Source organism: Simochromis diagramma, unplaced genomic scaffold (assembly GCF_900408965.1).
Source record: "Simochromis diagramma unplaced genomic scaffold, fSimDia1.1 OVJJ01000107.1, whole genome shotgun sequence".
NCBI lineage: Eukaryota > Metazoa > Chordata > Actinopteri > Cichliformes > Cichlidae > Simochromis > Simochromis diagramma.
In genome coordinates this window covers 3,462,455-3,482,738 of record NW_024387209.1, presented here as the reverse complement: position 1 = coordinate 3,482,738, position 20,284 = coordinate 3,462,455, and the positions used below count along the sequence as shown (strand labels likewise).

At 35.8% G+C, this 20,284-nt stretch overlaps 2 protein-coding genes and 1 long non-coding RNA gene across 5 annotated transcripts in view; 2 read left to right on the top strand and 1 right to left on the bottom strand.

Annotated features, from left to right (window-relative positions):
• The window catches only part of LOC120746130, a 22,367-nt gene extending 8,236 nt beyond the window's left edge, over window positions 1–14,131 (top strand). The window contains exon 3 of the long non-coding RNA XR_005698784.1: window positions 14,119–14,131. This is a non-coding gene — a long non-coding RNA (uncharacterized LOC120746130). The remainder of the gene's footprint in view (window positions 1–14,118) is intronic.
• Window positions 9,190–14,530, top strand: LOC120746117. Its single transcript, XM_040051412.1, has 7 exons — window positions 9,190–9,679; window positions 9,930–10,599; window positions 10,700–10,745; window positions 11,181–11,272; window positions 11,635–11,745; window positions 11,867–12,143; window positions 13,027–14,530. Exons 2-7 carry the CDS (start codon window positions 10,124–10,126, stop codon window positions 13,234–13,236), a joined length of 1,212 nt encoding a protein of 403 aa, XP_039907346.1. The 5' UTR covers window positions 9,190–9,679; window positions 9,930–10,123; the 3' UTR covers window positions 13,237–14,530.
• LOC120746126 lies at window positions 13,163–20,284 on the bottom strand. Of its 3 annotated transcripts, XR_005698782.1 has the most exons (9): window positions 17,133–18,857; window positions 16,969–17,045; window positions 16,808–16,873; window positions 16,516–16,720; window positions 15,385–15,721; window positions 15,205–15,308; window positions 14,971–15,115; window positions 14,037–14,157; window positions 13,163–13,869 (listed from the first exon to the last, which is right to left on the bottom strand). XR_005698782.1 is itself a non-coding variant. In XM_040051423.1 (5 exons), the coding sequence occupies exons 1-5, from the start codon at window positions 19,058–19,060 to the stop codon at window positions 13,565–13,567; spliced, it is 717 nt and encodes a 238-aa protein (XP_039907357.1). In that variant the 5' UTR covers window positions 19,061–20,284; the 3' UTR covers window positions 13,163–13,564. The 3 variants fall into 3 exon arrangements, 1 of the variants encoding a protein (XP_039907357.1); XR_005698781.1 differs by having other exon boundaries at window positions 16,969–18,856; XM_040051423.1 differs by lacking the exons at window positions 15,385–15,721; window positions 16,516–16,720; window positions 16,808–16,873; window positions 16,969–17,045; window positions 17,133–18,857 and adding an exon at window positions 19,019–20,284.

Genomic DNA, 20,284 nt, shown 5'->3' with positions numbered 1-20,284 from the left:
GTGCGAATGTGATTAAATACTAATAATTATTACAAAAAAAATTCAATAATAAATCAATAATAACTATTTCTTGATTGAACTATAATGTAAGCGCAGGGCTGGTGTGCAGGGGCTTTATATGCCTTGTCTATATCAAGCTTTTAGCTAAATATAAGCAGAGATATTTGTATCTTTCTTAAAAATCCAGATCCTTACAGATTATTTGAGAAATGGATCAACAGCTATCACTACTTGAAGCACTCTAAGTCCTGCAGTGGAAAAATATCCCTTATTTCACCTTTGATCACACACTTGAGCAATGAAAGACTTCACCAAGTGAAAAAAAAGATGAAGATACAAGCTGGTGATGATCCAGAGCAGCTGGTCTCAGGAAATGAAGAAAAACCCTGATCACCTTCTCTACAAACACAAGGTGAGTTTAATGTTGCAGTTGATTTCGTTTTTCAAGGTATGTATGTTACTTTAATTATAAACTGCTTTTGTTGCAACAGAATGGTGTTATGTGTATGCAACTCTACGTGAATTATAATCCTTTGTAGGGCTGTGTGATATGACCAAAATCTCACATCCCAATGTAAGACATATCTCTCCTGATAACGATATATATCACAAAATAGTGCATTTTCTGTAAATTCTGTGATTCTCGGGCAACTCGACTTATGTGAAGTGTTTTCAGTTGGGCGTTGTGTACCTGGAGTCGAGTGTTTTGACCGATGCATGAAACTATACATTTTTAGACATGAGTTTAAACGGCCGCCATTTTCTTTCTGAGTATTTATTTCACGGCGTGCTGCGGGGAAAACCCTGTTCTAACGTTTGAGTCTAAGGATTATTTTGAGCACCTGACGGCTCTTTTTTGCTTTTCATTCGTAAACTCTCTTGAAACTCTTTCATGTGATTCTTGTGTAGGTGGTTAAAGAGGTTTGTCGTGTTTGAGTGGTGGTGGGGACCAGTTTTTGGTATAATTTGCACAGTACAGCTTTCTGGGGCATGTCAGACTTTTCATAACCAAACCATGTCCATGCTACAGAGGTAGCCCGTCGTTTAACAATAAGGTCCTCGATTTCTTTTGACTGGTCCTTCTGATGGAGCTAGCTGGTTCTGCCTCATCCTCGCTGGTCATGCTGGTATTCTCTGTGCCTTCATCTGCGTGGTGACTGTAAGCGCCATTTATAGTCACTTCATGTTTTTATTTGAGGTCATTTGTTTGATGCATATTCTGAAATTTGATGTTTGGGAATAATGTACATCATTTGAGCTTTATTGTGAAAGGTTTATGTGGAAAATAAACAAGTGGACGGCGGAGCCACGCAATGGTTTTACCGTCATTGTTGGTAACGAAAGTACGCGTAAAAACAGTCACTTGTCCGTCCATAGTGTGGTTATTTTAAGTATAAGAGAAAGAGAGAACTTTAAGAAATTAATATAGCCACTACAGTGACCATCAAAATCATGAAAAATGTATTGCCGTAAACAGTTTATTTTGCAACACCACAAAACAAACAATAGTGTATAATATGAAACGATAGACATTTTTATATCGTCATCTGATATATATCGTCATATCGCACAGCCCTAATCCTTTTTTTTGCTTATGTTGTTTATGTTCTAGGTAAAAAATATATATATAAAAATACAAACTTTTTAAAAATGTCTTGTTGTTTCTCTTTTTTTCCTCAGAATAAATTGCGACTAGTCTCAATGGCTGACATGGAGGCGCAACACAGCGACACGTTAACCCCGACTGCTGCAGTTCCTGTATGAACTGAGCAACTCTGAAAATCCAAGGAAAAGCTGAGTGTATTTTATTTAAAGCTCAGATGGACCTTGATGGACTAACATGCAGGCTGCATTCAGGACTTTGTCACACTGGTATATGAAGAGTGGTAACAAGACTTTGTAGTAATTTGTCTTACTATTGTCTTATTTGTTGTGATTTAGGGTGTGAGCGCACAAGCAGAGGTTTTTGTTTGTAACCGTAACCTTGTTTTCAGAGCCTTGTCTAACATTTAATGGTCATGAAATATGTCAGACTTTTTCCTCTACTTAAACAGCTAAGAGCATTTGAACACCGTGGAGAAAAAAGGTGTGCATTAAGGATTTTGAACTATGATGTTTAAGTGTTGTCACTGCTGAGGATTCGTGGGCACAGATCCTTATTCACTACGCTGCTGTTTACAGTTTAACTTTTCATCAGAACAAGCACTTCTAATTGTACTTTGCTCCTCACTGACAAAACAAGTCCAGTAAATACACTTTTATCTTTAAGTTTGGGACAGTAATCTGTCTTAATTTATTTTGTGTTTTAGTTATCATATGGGGAAAAGTCCTGTGGTTATCCATCCGTCCTGTTCGAATAAACCCTAAGTTCAGGAACATCTTCTTTAGATCTGTTCAGTTTTATTCATGTGGCACCACTTAAAATAGTCAACAAATTTTGACTCAAGTATGTTATATTGTAAGGTAAAGACCCCAAAGAGTTAATCTCAGACAAATGTTCACACAAATGTGAATTACATTCACTTCATTAATGAAATGAATGTAATTCAGTAATCAAAGGTATTTGGCTATAACTGACTACATGTGTATACTGTATCATAAGTGGACAGACATGGATGTAAACCACACCTTAACCATTTGGCTGAGGCAAAACTACCACAAGGCAGTGATTCTAACTAAAAGGTACTCTGGATATTATTAAATGTGAACATATCGTTAAATATGACATTTTTTGTTTGTCAGGTGTCCTGTTTGAAGAAAACACTTGGTAACCACTTGAATGAATGCACATTTAGATGAGGGCAACCTGATTTCAAGGAAATAAAAATGCTCAAATTTGAAAGCTTGTGAGTTATTTTGTTCATGTATCAGCTGTTTAGTAGTTTTATGACAAGATGGATGCTGTCATTATATTTTAGTATAGTTTTAGAGTTGAGGAGAATAAAAGAATATTTAACATTAATTGTACCAATGTTGTTGTATACGAAGCACAAATTAATTTAAGTTTTAATTTATGAATTTTTGAGTACATTGCGTACTAGGTTGTAATTGCATAGAAATGTACGTTTAAGGATATAAAGAACTATATTTAATGAGTTACAGTGAAAAGAAGTGCTTGGAAATAGTAATATAAACAGAAATTTCAATTTTTCTATTAACGGAAAATATCAGTTAATGATACAGAAAATATACTGTGAATAAACGGAATTTTCCGTTTTATAGCTGAAGGAAATGTCTGTAAATAGTACAGAGAGTATACTGTAAATCTACAGAATTTTCCGTTTTATCATTTACAGAAAAGTCCGTCAAACTTCCGTAAAAAAACAGAAAATGTACTGGCAGAAAATTACCAGGACATTTTCCGTTTTTCTACGGAATTTTTTTTTACAGTGTATATGCATTACCCCATATCTCCAGACAGTAAGTCATATATGGAAGCAACAGAGTACAATAAAGTGTGTATAATGATTTTTTGTTCAGGACATGCTTTGTTTTATAGAGAATAGCAATGGTTTTTGACATTTTTGTTTTCACATGGTTTATATGAGACTTCCAACTCAGCTTATCATCAATTATCACTCCAAGAAATTTATTTTCGTGCACTCTTTCAATTTCAATTCCATTAACCCTTATTTTAGATACATTTTTCATTTGTCTAGTGCCAAAAATAATCAATTTTGTTTTCTTTATATTTAATGATAACTTATTTACATCAAACCAGTTTTTTAATATATTTAACTCCTTTTCCGCTGTAGTCAGAAGTTGTTCTAGGTTTTTACCTGAGCAATACAGAGTGGTATCATCAGCAAACAATACACATTTTAACAGTTTGGAAATGCTACATATGTCATTTATATATCATATAAATAATTTAGGGCCCAGCACAGAGCCCTGAGGAACACCACAAGTTACCTTCAACTGCTTAGATTTTACATTATTGAATTCGACATATTGATATCTGTCATCCAGGTAACTTTTCATCCACTTGTATGCTAACCCTCTTATACCATATCTCTCTAGTTTATTCATTAATATAGAATGATCAATTATATAAAACACCTTTTTTAAGTCTATAAAAACACCAACAGTATATTCCTTATTATCTATAGCATTAGATATCCCTTCTACAAGTTCCATCACTGCCATCGAAGTGGACCTTTTCACTCTAAAGCCATATTGGTTATCACTTAGGAGATTATGCTTCTCAATATATTTATCAAGTCTATTATCAAATAACTTTTCTAAAATTTTTGAGAACTGTGGGAGTAGTGATATTGGCCTATAATTGGTAAACTGACATCTCTCTCCGTTTTTATGGATTGGAATAACTTTTGCTATTTTCATTTGTGAGGGAAACACACCAGTTTGAAAGGACAGATTACAAATGTGTGCGAAAGGTTGCACTATATATTCTATAATACTTTTAACTAATATCATGTCAATACCAAAACAGTCAGTGGACTTTTTATTTTTATATGTCTTCACAATGTTAATTATTTCTCTATGAGTTACAGCACCAATAAACATGGAGGACACATTCTGTTTATTTAGGTCGTTATTATTTCTTGACTCTGGAATTTCTTTTGCTAAGTTAAAGCCAACATTTACAAAGAAATCATTAAATTCATTTGCAATGTCTTTAGTTTTATCAAGCACAATATCTTTATCTTTTTTAAAATAATCTGGATAATTCTTATTTTTTGAGCCCTTTTTGATTATACTATTTAATATCCTCCATGTTTCTTGTGTGTTACTTCTACTTTACTCCAATAATTTGTGGTAATATTCTTTCTTACTTGTTCTTATAATATTTACTAATCTATTTTTATATAACTTGTACTTTATTTCAGTATCTTTTGTCCTCTGTTTTATGAATCTCTTATATAGATTATTTTTCTTAGTTTTCACATGCATCTTCTATCCCCTTTGTGATCCATGGCTTATTTGATCTGTGATGCTTTCTAGTGATTTTCATTAAAGGACAATGTTTTTCATATAGTGAAATTACAGTTGATAAGAATGCATCATATACACTATTTGAATCTTCATTTGCAAAAGCCTCATTCCAATTGTGTTCCTTTAAGTCCACCTGGAGGGCAGCAATGGCTCTTGTTGTTCTATGTCGTATCATATTAAATATTTGATTCTTTTGTTTAGTTTTAATCCCAAAATAATTTTGAAAAATTGCAAAAACAGGAAGATGATCGCTTATATCAGTTATAAGAAGTCCACCTACTATTTCATGGTCAATTTTATTTGTGAATATATTATCTATCAATGTAGCTGTATCAATTGTTATTCTACTTGGTTTTATAATTACAGGGAAAAGGGAGTTACTATACATTGTATTTATGAAATCTGTTGTATAGCAAATCTATATTAAAATCACCACAAATTATTTGCACTTTTTTATCATTTAGGTTGCTAAACATAGCAGCAAGTTTTTCATTGAATGTCTCAAGGCATGAACCTGGTGTCCTATAGATGCAACTTATAATTATATTGTTAGCTTTTTCAACATGGATTTCAACAGTAACACATTCCAATACGTTATCTATGGTGCTTGACATACATTCAATCAGACTACATTTCAAAACTTTATCTACATATAAAGCAACACCGCCTCCTGAGGCATGACGGGCACTGTGATCTCAAACTTCCACTCCACCTCTCCCCCAGCAGCTAAACCACAACCACACCCTGCCACCACATGGCCTTTATTCTTTTTTGCATTCTTTCTTTGCTTATATTGTCATTATTATGTAGTTTTGTGTGGAACTGATATCAGCAAAGATCATAGAAATGTCTCTCTGTATTGTGACTGAAGCCTTGTCAGCAGAGGAATCTTGTAAACATCAAATATTCTCAGCTCATTTCATTCTGTGTTTCTTAACAATATTTGATACTCTCCAGTCACAATCAGGGGCGGAGCGTGGGGGTGGCTTACTGGGCTTAAGCCCGGGTTGTTTTGTCAGAAGCCCGGGGTCTTTGGAGTGTAATTTTTTCATAGTTAGATGCCTGGCTGACAACTGTATAAAACAAAAAGTACACACAATATTCGAAGCACATAGTGCACACTGTGGGAATTTAGGACTGTGCGTGAATCCCCCCTGATATTGGTATGATCCGAGCTCAGGCACTAAGCGACTGAGCGAGGGGGTGGGGCAGCTGCCGCCTGTGAGTGCGCTGTTGGAGAAACGGAGCCAGCCATACTAAGGAGAGCTTAAGTTTGACCAGGTACCAAAGCAAATCATTCATACCGTACAAATAATGTAAATATGACGGTGAATCACGAAAGATTGATATCAAACTGATCACTTGACCAATATTACCTTACTTGCTCTTCAAGTGAATCAACAAATGGCGAAATGAAAAGCCGAACAAATGCTATTTTTTTAGAGAGTCTTAGCTTACGTGTGTTTATTTCATATTTTCAGTTCTTACCCTCCCCGACTAAATCGGTTTCAGTTATGTACTGAAATATAAGAATGGACATTAGAGGCTTCTTTCAAAGAAAAAACTCAGGTAAATGTTATTTTATATATTATGCTTTGTATGTTGTTCAGTATATTTCTATGCAAAACAAGAGGGATTTCAGTACACAGCAGGATATTCACATTTGTAACCAGATATTTACATACACTTTAGGGAGAAAACATAAAACATTTTTACTGTACAACATCAATTTAGAGTAAACTTTTGTTTTAGATAAATATTGAAATATCTTTTGAATTAGTTAAATGTCAGAATAAAGAGAGACAGAGCTGTCTATTTTTTATCACTTTGATCAAATTTAGGAGTACATGTACACTAAGTTTATTGTTAATTAATAAGAAAACTCCAGACAATTCCATCCTGAGCTGAAGAAGCTTCTGATAGGTTAGTAGAGTCCATGTGAGTAAACTGGTGGCACAGCTGTGGATGCATATAAGGCAAAACACAGAGCCTGTTTCTGTGACATGGGAAAATCAAGAGACATCAACCAAAACACCAGAAAAAGAACTGTGGAGCTCCATAAGTGTGGCTCAGTTTTGAATACAATTTGGTGCCATTTGCAATTAAGAAATACAGATAGTTTCTCTCTTTACTCTTAAAGTTAACAAATATGTTTTTTATATTTATCAATCAAAAAAAAATAAACATTTAGTCTGATTTGATGTTACAATTAAAAAAGTGTTTGTGTTTTGATCTGAAGAGTGTGTAAATATCTGGTTTCAACTGTATATTTGATGATTGTCAGCACAAAGATGGAGAGAGAGGAACAGAGAGGGAGATGGAGAATGAGGACAGAACAGAGGGTCTGGTTGAATTGGGGTTTAGTCCTCGTGTCTTGATACAGCCCCGATTTTGTTCTGCCTTGCTGCTTAATTAAAAACCTAGTTTAAGGTGTCCTGCACATGTGATATATATTTTTCCCTATATGAAGTCATTCTTTTTTGAACAAAACTCAAAGCAGAGCCTATTAATCTTTCAGTCATTTCTAACCCCCCCCCCCCAAAAAAAAAAAAAAAAATCCCACATGCATACTACCCTTTAGGGCTAAGCCTCGGGTGTTTCAAATGTCTGGCTCCGCCTCTGGTCACAATTAACATTATTTTGACATCCCTGAAAAAACCTAAGTGTTATTATCAAGTACCACAGCTTTCATGCTTCTCAGTCATCTTCTCAGTTTTTTCAGTCATTCCAGTGCACCACATCCATTTATTATTTCATGACTGAGCAGCAGTGGCTTTAACGATTTTATTCTGTGCTGCCCTCTAGTGGGGTTTTTTGTGGTTAAAAACTGCTGCTCAACCAAAAATACATTATCTTTACAAATGTGGCACCATTTAAGAGGAAACAAACAGGGTTTCCAACAGTATAACATTTACTGCCAAGAGGCATTGTTACAGCAACAAAAATTAATCGACAAACACACAAATTTCCTTACTTTTGGTGCTAAGTTTAATGGTAGTTAAATAATTGAAAGTATTAACTTGTTTTCTCTGACTCACATAAAAGAGTCAGAATTTAAATCTTAGACATCCTAAACATTGTTTTTCCTTGTCATATAAACATAATTATCTCAAAGTTGTACATAGAAAAAAATAATACTATGAACATTCTGCCCACGTAATTATTAACTATTATACCATCTTGTCAAGTAGAATAATGTGAAAGCTTAATGTAAGTACCTTAAATAAAGTTAGTTTAAATTAGTTGCTAGTAGCTAAATGTCTTTATCTGAGAGACTATTTTCCACTCTCTCCCTCGGTGGATGTTTCCTACTGGTGTAAAACCACTAGAAAACAACTTCTCTTAGTGAGAGACTATCTCTCCACACCGTTACATATTCCATATGTAAGGCAAGGCAAGGCAAATTTATTTGTATAGCACAATTCAACAACAAGGTGATTCAAAGTGCTTTACAGAGACATTAGAAACAAAAACAAATAAAAAGCATGATTTAAAATTGATTAAAACAAGCAAACAAACAAACTAACTAAACACACACATTTCACACCTGTTCGCGCAATCTGAACCCTTATCGTAAGGGGAGCTACCAGTCCTTCTGTGGACGAGCTACTTTCTATTTTAAATTCCCTGAATTTAAAATACTCTCTAGACCCAGTCTAGACCCAGCTGGGGAGCTACCCAGAGCTCTAAACCCACTTAACAAACAAACAAACAAACAAAACAGTATATAAAATCAAAACAGATAAAATCAGAACAGTAGATAAAATCAGTAGTTAATGTAAGTTTTGAAATTTAAGCTTAACAAACAAACAAAACAGTATATAAAATCAAAACAGATAAAATCAGAAATAGATAAGATCAGTAGTTAGTGTAAGTTTTGAAATTTAAGCTTAAAAGTGTGGATTTGTATGGAGTTAAATCAGGGCCATAATGTTTGTGTAGTTAAAAGAAAAATTTGAAATCGAAAATATGTAAACTGAAAGAAAAAGTCACATTTTTAGAGTGAACTTTGAAAAAGAAAGAGTTGGATTTAAAATAAAATCAAACGTTTTGAATATTTGTATTAACTGAAAACCCAATGGTTCTTTTATCTATAATTTCTCTGAGTAAACTTTATTTAAAAAATTTTCAGTAATCTTCTTTTCATTATTATTATTTTTAAAAAATCTATTCAGTCTCAGATTACATTTTTTCAGATTCAGATCTTTTAAATTAATGTACAAAAAAAATTCTTCAGGTTCGGATTTTTCCTCTCAGCTTCAATTTTTTTTTTTCACTTTCAGATCTCTATTTTTCAGTTACAGACTTTTGGCCCTGTTTTGGCCTGGTGGGCGTGGCTACACAGAGAGGGGCGGGGAATCATGAGTGACAGCAGACCGCTGCAGGCTCAAGATGGTCCATTTTTTCATGTTGCCTTCAGGAAACCTGGGAATGAACATAATTTATCAAACACCTCCTGCACTGTATTATTTGATAATGTTTAGAAAACATGTCATGCATAACTGCTAAAACTCAGTTACTAAAGCTCTTTCAAGCAGTAATGTGTACAAATTAAACCGTAACTGATCAATTATGAGACGTTTTCCCAGCCACTACGTGAGAAGTGGTCATTTCCCATGCTCTCAAAGTAGCGCACATTGTATCTGGTGGGGGCTGCTGTTAACTTGTCCCTCAGTGAACGATGGCGTCGTCTTCCAACAACACTGCTGGCGCGAACAATCAGGTGAGTGTTTAAGTTTGGAACAATTACATTGCAGTCTGTGAATACTACGAATTTAAGAAGTGGCTATTGTTACGGTTAATTTTTCGGCTATTCTGTTTTTTTTTATTTTATAACGTTTTTTGCTGAAATGCTAGCTCAACAGAAACGCCTTGCTATCATTTTCAGCTGAAACTTACGTCCTAGTTGATCTGTAAGCTTGGAGAACAACAAAGTTAGTGAAGTAACGTAAAATTCTTTGTGTTTAATTTAGGAGCAGCTAAAAAGAGAGATGCTTCAGCGACTACTGCATAAAGTTTCCCAGGTCATGCACAGACAACCCCTCGATGTGGACTATTTGCAGTTTGTTATCGACCATGAGATGGTCCTTTTAAGATCTTTGTCCGATCAGGTTGAGATCCCTCAAAGTATTATAAATGCTCTGATAGACTGTCAACTGTGCTCAGTATGGAGGACGTCAATGAACAAACCCCCTCTCAGATGTCAGTGTCAGAAGGAAAGCTGGGACGTCCAAATTACAATGTATCGCCTGTACAGCTCCAGATACTGACAGAAATGTACTTATCAATCACCCAAATTGCAAAACTTCTTGGAATATCTGTGAGGACAGTGAAACGTCGTTTGCATGAATATGGCATTTCCATAAAGCAGTGCTACAGTACAACAAGTGATGAAGAGCTGGACAATTTAGTAAGATCTATAAAGACAAGAACACCTCATGTTGGATACAGGATGATGAAAGGGATGCTTCAAGCCATGGGCCACCATGTACAGTGGAAGAGAGTGTACTCGTCGATGCACCGTGTGGACTCTGCTGGTATTTTCTCAAGAATGACAAGGCTGGGATTTGTGGTCCGAAGGACATATTCAGTGCAAGGTCCTCTTTACTTGATGCATATAGACACATACCATAAACTAATAAGGTAGGATGAAGTCTGACAATACTGCTAAATACTGAATTATGTTTTATACCTGTTAATGCCCTAGTTGTTTTTTTTTTGTTTTTTTTTGTTCTTTTTACAGATTTGGCCTGGTGATATTCGGAGGGATAGATGGGTACTCAAGAAAGGTGATTTTTCACTTTCAAAATTGAGCTGAATGAGATGTTAATTGAAAAGTGAAATACTTGTGTTTTGGTCTACCATAAAACTTACCATATACTGTAATATAGAGATCCTTCTGTAGAACAAAATGTTCCTAATCTGTTTATGTTTGTCAGTATTTTGTGACTATAAATGCTTGGTAAACTAATTCTTCAAGTTGCTAAAAGGATTTTATTTTATTTTTTTAACCCTTTGCATTTGGGTGAATAGTTGATTACAAGTACTGCTACATCTCATGGCAGCTTGCTACCTTGGGAATTATGTAGCCTGCTTTTTTTCCCTTGTACTTATAAATATAAAATAAATGTACCAAGCTACAATACCTGATAAACATGTTTCTATCTTTAATTATAGTAACTTGACTTGACCAAGTTTCCACTTAATGATATTTACATCTCTAGATTATGTACCTGGGTGCTGCTGCCAACAACAGAGCATCAACTGCACTTGCTTTCTTCTTGGGGGCTGTACAAAAGTATGGCTTTCCATTGAGGTAAAATCTACACAAAATTAATTTTCACAATGATTGTACAAATGTGTAAATATGATACCCCCCCCCCTTGATTAGCAGTGTAATTATTTTGACATGCAATATGTAAACTGTAGCCTATATGATCAGTTGTTTATAAATCCCCATACACTTATTTAAATGGTTCAAACATTTAGAATTCTTGAAAGGTGTGCTTATACAGAGCTGCACACTGTTGAATGGCCAAAACAATAAACTTCTAATAACCAGTCTAAAGTAAAATTATATTAAAAACACAAAGGCTGCAATAAATTTTAAGAGTGACATGTTTTTTTTTTTTTTAGATTTAAAACAAATTGTACTGTCGATGTTTAATTTTGTTTCAGAGTTCGAGGGGATCAAGGGGTGGAAAATGTTGGAATAGCAAGATGCATGTTCACCATCCGGGGCTGTGGAAGAGGAAGCTTTCTGTCAGGCAAGAGTGTTCACAACCAAAGGTATGTGTAGTATTTGTATAAATGTCCCATGGAAATAAGAAAAATGTTCTTATATATTTTTCAATTCAGTGAATTTCTGGGTAAAATTCTGAAAACGTTGCCATATTTTGATGTTGAACAGAATAGAGCGCTTGTGGCGAGATGTGTGGATGGCTGTTTCAAGCGTGCACTATGAAACCCTTCACAACCTCGAGGATGAAGGCCTTCTGGATCCAACTGATGGTGTCCACATGTTTTGTGCCCAACATACATTTCTTCCACGTCTGCAGAGGGATCTGGATGTCTTTAGACAGGGTTGGGATAACCACCCTCTAAGGACAGAGAGGAATCTGTCCCCACAACAACTGTGGACACTGGGACTCCACCAGAATCCAGTTGATACTCCAGACACAGTGGAGGTACTAAAACAAATCTAAATTATACAATCCCTCTTTAATCAAGTTTCAAAAAGTGCACTTGGAGATGTTGAAAAAAAACACGGTGTGCTGTCACTGCAGACTATCAGCTTTAAGTTGAGGGTATTTGCATCCAAATCGGTTAAAAGTTGTAGGAGTTACAACAGTCTGCATGTGTACCCCCCCACTTGTTAAGTTACCAAAAGTAATGAGACAGAACATTAATCATAACTGAAACTGGATCGCAGAGACTTCAGCAGATGTTGGGCTTCATACCTGCTGATGCTCTGTCAGGCCTCTACTGCAACTGTCTTCACTTCCAGCTATTATTGAGGCATTTGCCCTTCAATTTTGTCTTCAGCAATGAAACACTGCTCCGTCAGATTCAGGTCAAGTGATTGACGTGGCCACTGCATAACATTCCACTTCTTTTAACTATTTGTTTTTTTTTCTGCAGAATGCTTTAAGTGATTGTCCATCTGGACCATCAAGTGCTGCCTCATGAGTTTTGAAGCATTTGGCTGAATATGAGCAGATATATTGCCCAAAACACTTCAAAATGTATCCTGCTGTTTTTGTCAGGAGTTGCTTCACTAAATACAAGAATATCACATCCCTGGCCATGAAACATCAGAGAAGCCAATTGTTCCATTACTTTTGGTCCCTTAAGTGGAAGGCACATATGAAAACAGTTCAAATACCTCTGCAGTTATAGCCAATCGTGTTAGTTTCATTTCAAATCCATTGCGTGGCATATAGAGCCAAAAGTAGAATTCCCATGTTCCAATATTTATGGAGCTGACTGTTTGTCTTGAATTTCCCAACACTGTTTTTGAATTGTCATTTGAAATATCTTTTTTTTTTTTTTTTTTTTAAATCATCACAGGAAATCGAGGATGCGTACTTGGATGTCAACTCTATTGGTGAGCTGGATTGGAGCAATCCTGGAGTAATTCTTCCATCTGTTGAATGTCCTCTATCTGAGGAGGACATGGCAAGACTAAGAGACACTGTCAATGTAACAAGGCCCTCTCAGTCACATGGCCGAGACATTTATTTGGATGTACTTAACTTTGTACTAACTCACCGTTCCTAGGCGGCAACATTTTTATTTTGAATTTTCAACCCAGAGAAGGTTCATGAATAGCTCAGACTTTTATTTGATGTGATATACATGTAAAATGAACCTGCCAGGAAATTTTTATGTGAACACTCAAACATCACATTACAAACTTTTTTTTTTTTTTTTTTTGTCTCTGGCACATTTTTCAACAGTAAACCTGTATGTTTTTGTGTGCTTCATGCCACTCATTAAAGAACTCTGGCTGTCAATCTCCAACTTTGAAATGTGCTTCCTGAACATTAAATGGAAGGAGCAGCATTTTGAGTTACACCTCAAAACTATTGATAGACAATGCCATGCTTTACACATTGTTAAATTCCTGGCCAAGATGAAAAGCCTCCAGCAGAACCATTCTGAATTGACTATAGGACTTCATATGTTTCACAGGCAGGACAATGGTCTTAGCACAGGATGACACAACAGGATAGCAGATGCTGTGATTTCCAAAGTCCGCTTCACAATTGTGATTAAATTTTACCACCACAGCAAAGTCCTTCTTTTCTGAGGGGAGGAGAAAAACATGGCCTTGACCAGTGATCCATTGCAGAAACCTGGCAGGTGTGGTAGATCTTGGGCCATCTTCGTCAGCTACATGTTCTTGACCTTCTGTTAGGATAAGAGTGAATTTTAAGACGTTTTGAAGAACCCTGGCCTTTTGGACAAAAAAATATCTAAATATTTGAATTTGATACAAGTGTAACTTTTGTCACAAAAACTTTAGAATATAATTTTGGAATGTGACAACTATAAACTAGACAAAAATAACCATTTACCTTCTGACTCATAAAGCAAGTCCTGAATGAAGTTAACCAGGTCCAGCTCAACCTGATGCTTGGAGGTTCCCTTCTCACTCAGCTGAGGGTGAATGGACGCCATGACAAACTCTGCACTAACCTATGATGATATTAGAAAGCAAAGCAACCCAACGGCTTGATTACTTCAGGGCTGCAGTATTCGGGCCCTAGAACTTTTCCACAGTTTGTCACATTATAGCCACAAACATGAATATATTTTATTGGAATTCAACATAAAAGACCAATAAAAAGTGGTAAACAATTGAGAATTGTAACAGAATTCATCCATGATTCCAAACATTTTTTTTTACAAATAAATAACTGAAAAGTGTGGTGTGTGTAATTATTCAGCCCCCTCAGTCAATACTTTTTAGAAACACCTTTTGCTGCAATTACAGCTCCCAGTCTTTTAGGGTATTTTTCTACCAGCTTTGCACATCTACAGACTGACATTCTTGTTCATTCTTCTTTGCCAAACAGCTCCAGCTCAGTCAGATTAGATAGACAGCGTTGGTGAACAGCAGTTTTCAGATCTTGCCACAGATTCTGGATTAGATTTAGATCTGGACATTGACTGGGCCGTTCTAACACATGGAAATGTTTTGTTTTTCTATTGTTGCCCTGGCTTTACTGTATGTTTAGCAATCATCAGGAAATGTCTATGGGCAACTGACTACACTGAGACCAAAGGGGGCTGAATAATTACACACACCACACTTTTCAGTTATTTATTTGTAATAAATATTTGGCATCATGTATGATTTTTGTTCCACTTCTCTAATGTACACCACTTTGTGTAGGTGTTTCATTTAGAGTTCAAATAAAATAGATTCATATTTGTGTCTGTAATGTAACAAAATGTGTAAATGTATGTAATACATACATGTAAAACTGAAAATACGTTTGTACTCACTTTCACATCTCCCCCAAGGACGAAGAGAGGCTGGCAGATTTCTGGGTATTGCTTAATCAGCAGGTGGAGGCCATACAGCTGCAAACCCTCCTTGAGTTGTTCCAACATTGGCTGCAATCTAAGCACAGCATGGAGTGTAATGGCTCTGTGGGTACAAAAAAGAGATTAAACAACATCTTCAGATGCTATTTTTCTTACATTCATATAGAAAAACGAAAACATGTCACAGCATACCGGACAATCGGTTCCTTGTTTTGAACCGAGATGGCTCCAGTGAATCCACAGTTTAAAATCTCATCAGTAAGGCCCTGAAGTGACTGCTCAGTTGAAGATTCCACCTAAAAGTAATTTAACAGATGAAATTATATAGCTGCAATGTGTACTAAGGCAATATTTTTACTAGTTATACAGCACCTGGTCAACCAGTAACCGCAACTGTGAATCTGCCACTGTATTTTTATCCAGCTGTGTTGGGTTGATCTGCCCATTGCAGAGGTAACTGTAAGCCACTGGCTGAAAAATGTAGGGGCAGGACCTCCTTGTGCCAAACTGACGGCCAGAATCTCACCAACAGTCCTACTTATACAAACAGCATGAGTGTATTGCTTATAGTATAAAACATGACAGTTTTCCCTTTCTTTAAAATAAACATGCCTGAAGAGTCCACTGTCAAAGTCAGTAAGGGAATAGCGTGGACTTTTTTGGTGTGGTGGTCCTTCAAAGAAACGAGTCTCGATTCCGGCGACCATTTCTATTGAGAGAAGAAAGTTATGAATTATCCGATGTAAAACATTCATTTAGAGCTGGGTGAAATAAGATTTTTTTCATATCACAGTATTTTTTTCATTTGAGGCAATACTGATATATATATATATATATCATAATGTGTCTCACTGATTTTGAAGGCTTAACACGACAGATGTACTGAAGGAACATCATACATCTGTTCCAGATATGTAAAAATTCCATTCAAAATGAAAATATTGATTCAAAAAAGATGCCCTGCGATGGACTGGCGACCCATCCAGGTTGTACCCCGCCTCTCGCCCTGTGACTGCTGGAGATAGGCACCAGCACTCCCCGCGACCCCACAAGGGATAAGCGGCCAAGAAAATGGATGGATGGATGGATGGATGATTCAAAAAAGAAATCATAGTATACAGAAAGGTGTACTTGAGACAATAATATTGACACCTTTTATCAACACCAAACCAGTAAGCTCATAACACAACATAGTCACATCACAGCCATGCTATGGTTAAAAAAAAAGACTATTTTCCCTGTGTTACCGGTGTTTTGGTTTTCGACCTTGGTTTTCTCATTTTTGGTTTCGGCCAAGAACTTTCATATCAGTCCATCCCAAATTATAAACATGATTGATGTATAGTTTAGTAAAGGAGAAATATAGTCATATTTACAACACAACTGGAGCAGAGTTCACTTAGAAGATAAAATATATATTACAGAAGTATAAAATTTAGGGATTGGTCATTTCTTCAACATAAATAATACGAATGGAAAAGTAATTGATCTCTTTAAGTTCACCTGTGAGAAATTCTTTTCGAAGGGCACCAGTGTCGATTCCTGCTTCCCCAAAGAAGGACACCTTCAACATGGCAGTGGGTGAATTTTTTTTTGACGTTGCCACTGCAAAAGGCCTCTCTCCAGAATGTTTGTTCTTGAAATAAGGATGCTGAACTGCTTCTCCACATCAACTCTTTGACAAATCGCATCCAACACATCGTCGACACTAAAAAAAATCCATAAATGAAAGAATAAACACTCTTTATTCAGTTCAGAGTATTAATAGTCATCTGTGTGTGTGATGTTTTTTTACCTTTTCATATGGTCCTCTTCTACTATGTTCTCCTCAATTTCATCCACGTCTATTACATTTTTGCTTCTAATAAAAATAAAGAAAAAGTTGGTGTGTCAATGGGAAATTCTCAAGATGTTATATCCTATATGTAATTTTAAAAGCCCTGCTTTTTCAACTACCTTTCTCCACATGTGCTTGCATGGATTTCAAGGAAATAAGGTGCAAATTTCAAGTTACAGATAGGACACTGAAGTTTCTAAAACAGAAATGAGAGTTAAAATATTGAATAGAGTTCCATTGTAGTTATGTTAATGGTCTATACTCATTTCTATTAAGATATTACTTCTTCATCCAATTCCTCTGTGTCGGTGCGCTCTTCAGAAGGCTGCACGGACACTATTTGGACCTCGGTTTGACATGCCTATCATAATTAATAGACATATAACATTGCTGATTAAGATAAAAAAAAGTGGTATCGGCCTCGATACCAGATTTTCTAAAGTACTCGTTAAAACTCCCCCGATACCATGGTTTGAGAAATGTCTATGTTTGAGCGTCGTGTGAGGGGTTAATCACGTTTTTTTTCTCTAAATAATTAGTTATTCTATAATATGTTACATACAACATGCTTTAGTTTTCATTTTAAATAAATGTTCTTAATTCCATAATAGTCCCTTGTTTTTCTGTAAAATCATATGACTATGTGACTGTAACTTGTAAATTTAAATCATGTTTTTATTAAGTACTCGGTATCGGCATCAGCGTGTACTGAAATGCAAGTACTCGTACCCGTACTCGTTTTCCAAAAAAGTGGTATCGGTGCATCCCTAGTTAAAGATAAATAAGTATGCATCAGCATGATAGTGTATAATGCTAGCACAAACAAAAATCTGGGAGACACTCAAGAATGTTTGCTTCCACTTAATTAATTCTTGTTTTTAATGGCCTTTCATTTTCTATGTGATGACCAGTGAATCACCAGTGCTGTTTTCACATGCTCTAAAGTAATAATTGCAAATAACATGTTGACACATCATCAAAAAAATTAATTATATTAACAATAAATGTAAGTATATAGGGCTTGGCATTACGCTTTGAATTCTGGTATGTGGGAGCCATGTTAATTGTGTAAGAAATGTAAATAAACCATAGAAACAAACAGTACATCAGAGAAACAGCCAATTTAGAAGAGGGAAGGTAAAAACAACATATTAAAATTCCCAAAAGTATGCTGCATATGAATACGTGAATGAGGGAAGCCTGGAATTTGTATGTGGACAAAAATCTGCATTATGTACAGGTTGGATCTATATGAAACAGCCAATAATGAGCACATAGACAGAAGAAAAACTTCTTGCCACCGCAGTTTGCTCTCTCTCTCTCTGTTACGTAATAAATTGTAAACTCCTTTAGTAGTGCCTTTATTACTTAATTATTTTTATTATTATTATTATTATCATTTATTGTTATTTATTTAAACATGACACATAGTTTAGGGAAGATTTTGCAGTTGTGTCATTTCAACTGGAATCATTCAGCTGCACATTACTTGGTGGAAAAAAGGCCTTCTGAAAAAGATCTCTTACTTCTTGCTTTAGAACATGATACTATTATTGCTTTTTATCTATAACTCATGCATATGTATATTGTAGGAAAACCGTGAAAATTTGACACGTTTTTCCCTCGTGATAATTTGTAGCATCGCAAAGGCGTACATTATTGAGTAATAACAAATCAAATGATTGATTTGATTAGATTTAAGCATCAAGACCGAGAATGACCAGCACACTGTTTGAAGAAACAAGGATTCCTCCTGAGGAGCAGGCTAAAGTGGCTGGGGAGAGGGTAGTCTGGGTCTATTTACTGAAGCTGCTGGCCCCGCCAGCGGAGCCCGGAACCAGATAATGGATGGATGAGAGTCTTGCAACATTGCCGTAGCACAGGTGATGAAGACTGCATCCCAAGCCCGATTAGTTATGGAGTCTTTTAAAATGTTTTCCATATTTTTGGGGAAGGATCAAATTGTTAATATTACTTTACCTTTCGAAGTAAGTTTCAGCCGAAAATAATAGCGAGGCGTTTCTGTTGAGCTAGCATTTCAGCAAAAAACGTTATAAAATAAAATAAAAAAAAACAGAATAGCCGAAAAATTAACCGTAACAATAGCCACTTCTTAAATTCGTAGTATTCACAGACTGCAGTGTAATTGTTCCAAACTTAAACACTCACCTGATTGTTCGCGCCAGCAGTGTTGTTGGAAGACGACGCCATCGTTCACTGAGGGACAAGTTAACAGCAGCCCCCACCAGATACAATGTGCGCTACTTTGAGAGCATGGAAAATGACCACTTCTCACGTAGTGGCTGGGAAAACGTCTCATAATTGATTAGTTACGGTTTAATTTGTACACATTACTGCTTGAAAGAGCTTTAGTAACTGAGTTTTAGCAGTTATGCATGACATGTTTTCTAAACATTATCAAATAATACAGTGCAGGAGGTGTTTGATAAATTATGTTCATTCCCAGGTTTCCTGAAGGCAACATGAAAAAATGGACCATCTTGAGCCTGCAGCGGTCTGCTGTCACTCATGATTCCCCGCCCCTCTCTGTGTAGCCACGCCCACCAGGCCAAAACAGGGCCAAAAGTCTGTAACTGAAAAATAGAGATCTGAAAGTGAAAAAAAAAAAAAAAATTGAAGCTGAGAGAAAAATCCGAACCTGAAGAATTTTTTTTGTACATTAATTTAAAAGATCTGAATCTGAAAAAATGTAATCTGAGACTGAATAGATTTTTTAAAAATAATAATAATGAAAAGAAGATTACTGAAAATTTTTAAATAAAGTTTACTCAGAGAAATTATAGATAAAAGAACCATTGGGTTTTCAGTTAATACAAATATTCAAAACGTTTGATTTTGTTTTAAATCCAACTCTTTCTTTTTCAAAGTTCACTCTAAAAATGTGACTTTTTCTTTCAGTTTACATATTTTCGATTTCAAATTTTTCTTTTAACTACACAAACATTATGGCCCTGATTTAACTCCATAGGAAATCCCATCACTAAAACGAATCACTCACTCACTCAACCCCTCCCTCCTGGCTCACAGCTTCTTCTTCTTGTTCTTCTTGGTTGGCAACCAAAGTTAAGGAGCATTACCGCCTCTGGCTCACAGCTCAGTGGACATTTAGATGAGAAAATATAGGCTGTGTCCCAATTCAGGGTCTGCATGCTTGAAGTACGCACACTACGCGTACGGTGCGTACTATAAGTACGAGAAGTGGGGAAGTGAGAGGTTTGTGAAATGGGAAGTTTTAGCCTTCATTGCGCTGTTCAGGTTGCCTAGCAACCATGATACTAACCACGAGAAACGTTAGATACAGCATTGTGTGACATAAATGAGGGAGAAAAAATGTTTCGTTGGTCATTCATTTTTGTCATGACATCACTTTAGTTGAATATCTGAGGCTGAGACCATGGGACTGTAAAACATGAT

Coding starts and splice junctions, on each gene's coding strand:
- LOC120746117 (XM_040051412.1), top strand. CDS start 10,124: ATGGAGGACGTCAATGAACAAACCCCCTCTCAGATGTCAGTGTCAGAA. Junction 10,746..11,180: donor TAGATGGGTACTCAAGAAAG/GTGATTTTTCAC, acceptor TTACATCTCTAG/ATTATGTACCTGGGTGCTGC. Junction 11,273..11,634: donor AAGTATGGCTTTCCATTGAG/GTAAAATCTACA, acceptor ATTTTGTTTCAG/AGTTCGAGGGGATCAAGGGG.
- LOC120746126 (XM_040051423.1), bottom strand. CDS start 19,060: ATGGCGTCGTCTTCCAACAACACTGCTGGCGCGAACAATCAG. Junction 15,116..15,204: donor AACAAGGAACCGATTGTCCG/GTATGCTGTGAC, acceptor TTGTACCCACAG/AGCCATTACACTCCATGCTG. Junction 13,870..14,036: donor CTTGCTTTATGAGTCAGAAG/GTAAATGGTTAT, acceptor TTATCCTAACAG/AAGGTCAAGAACATGTAGCT.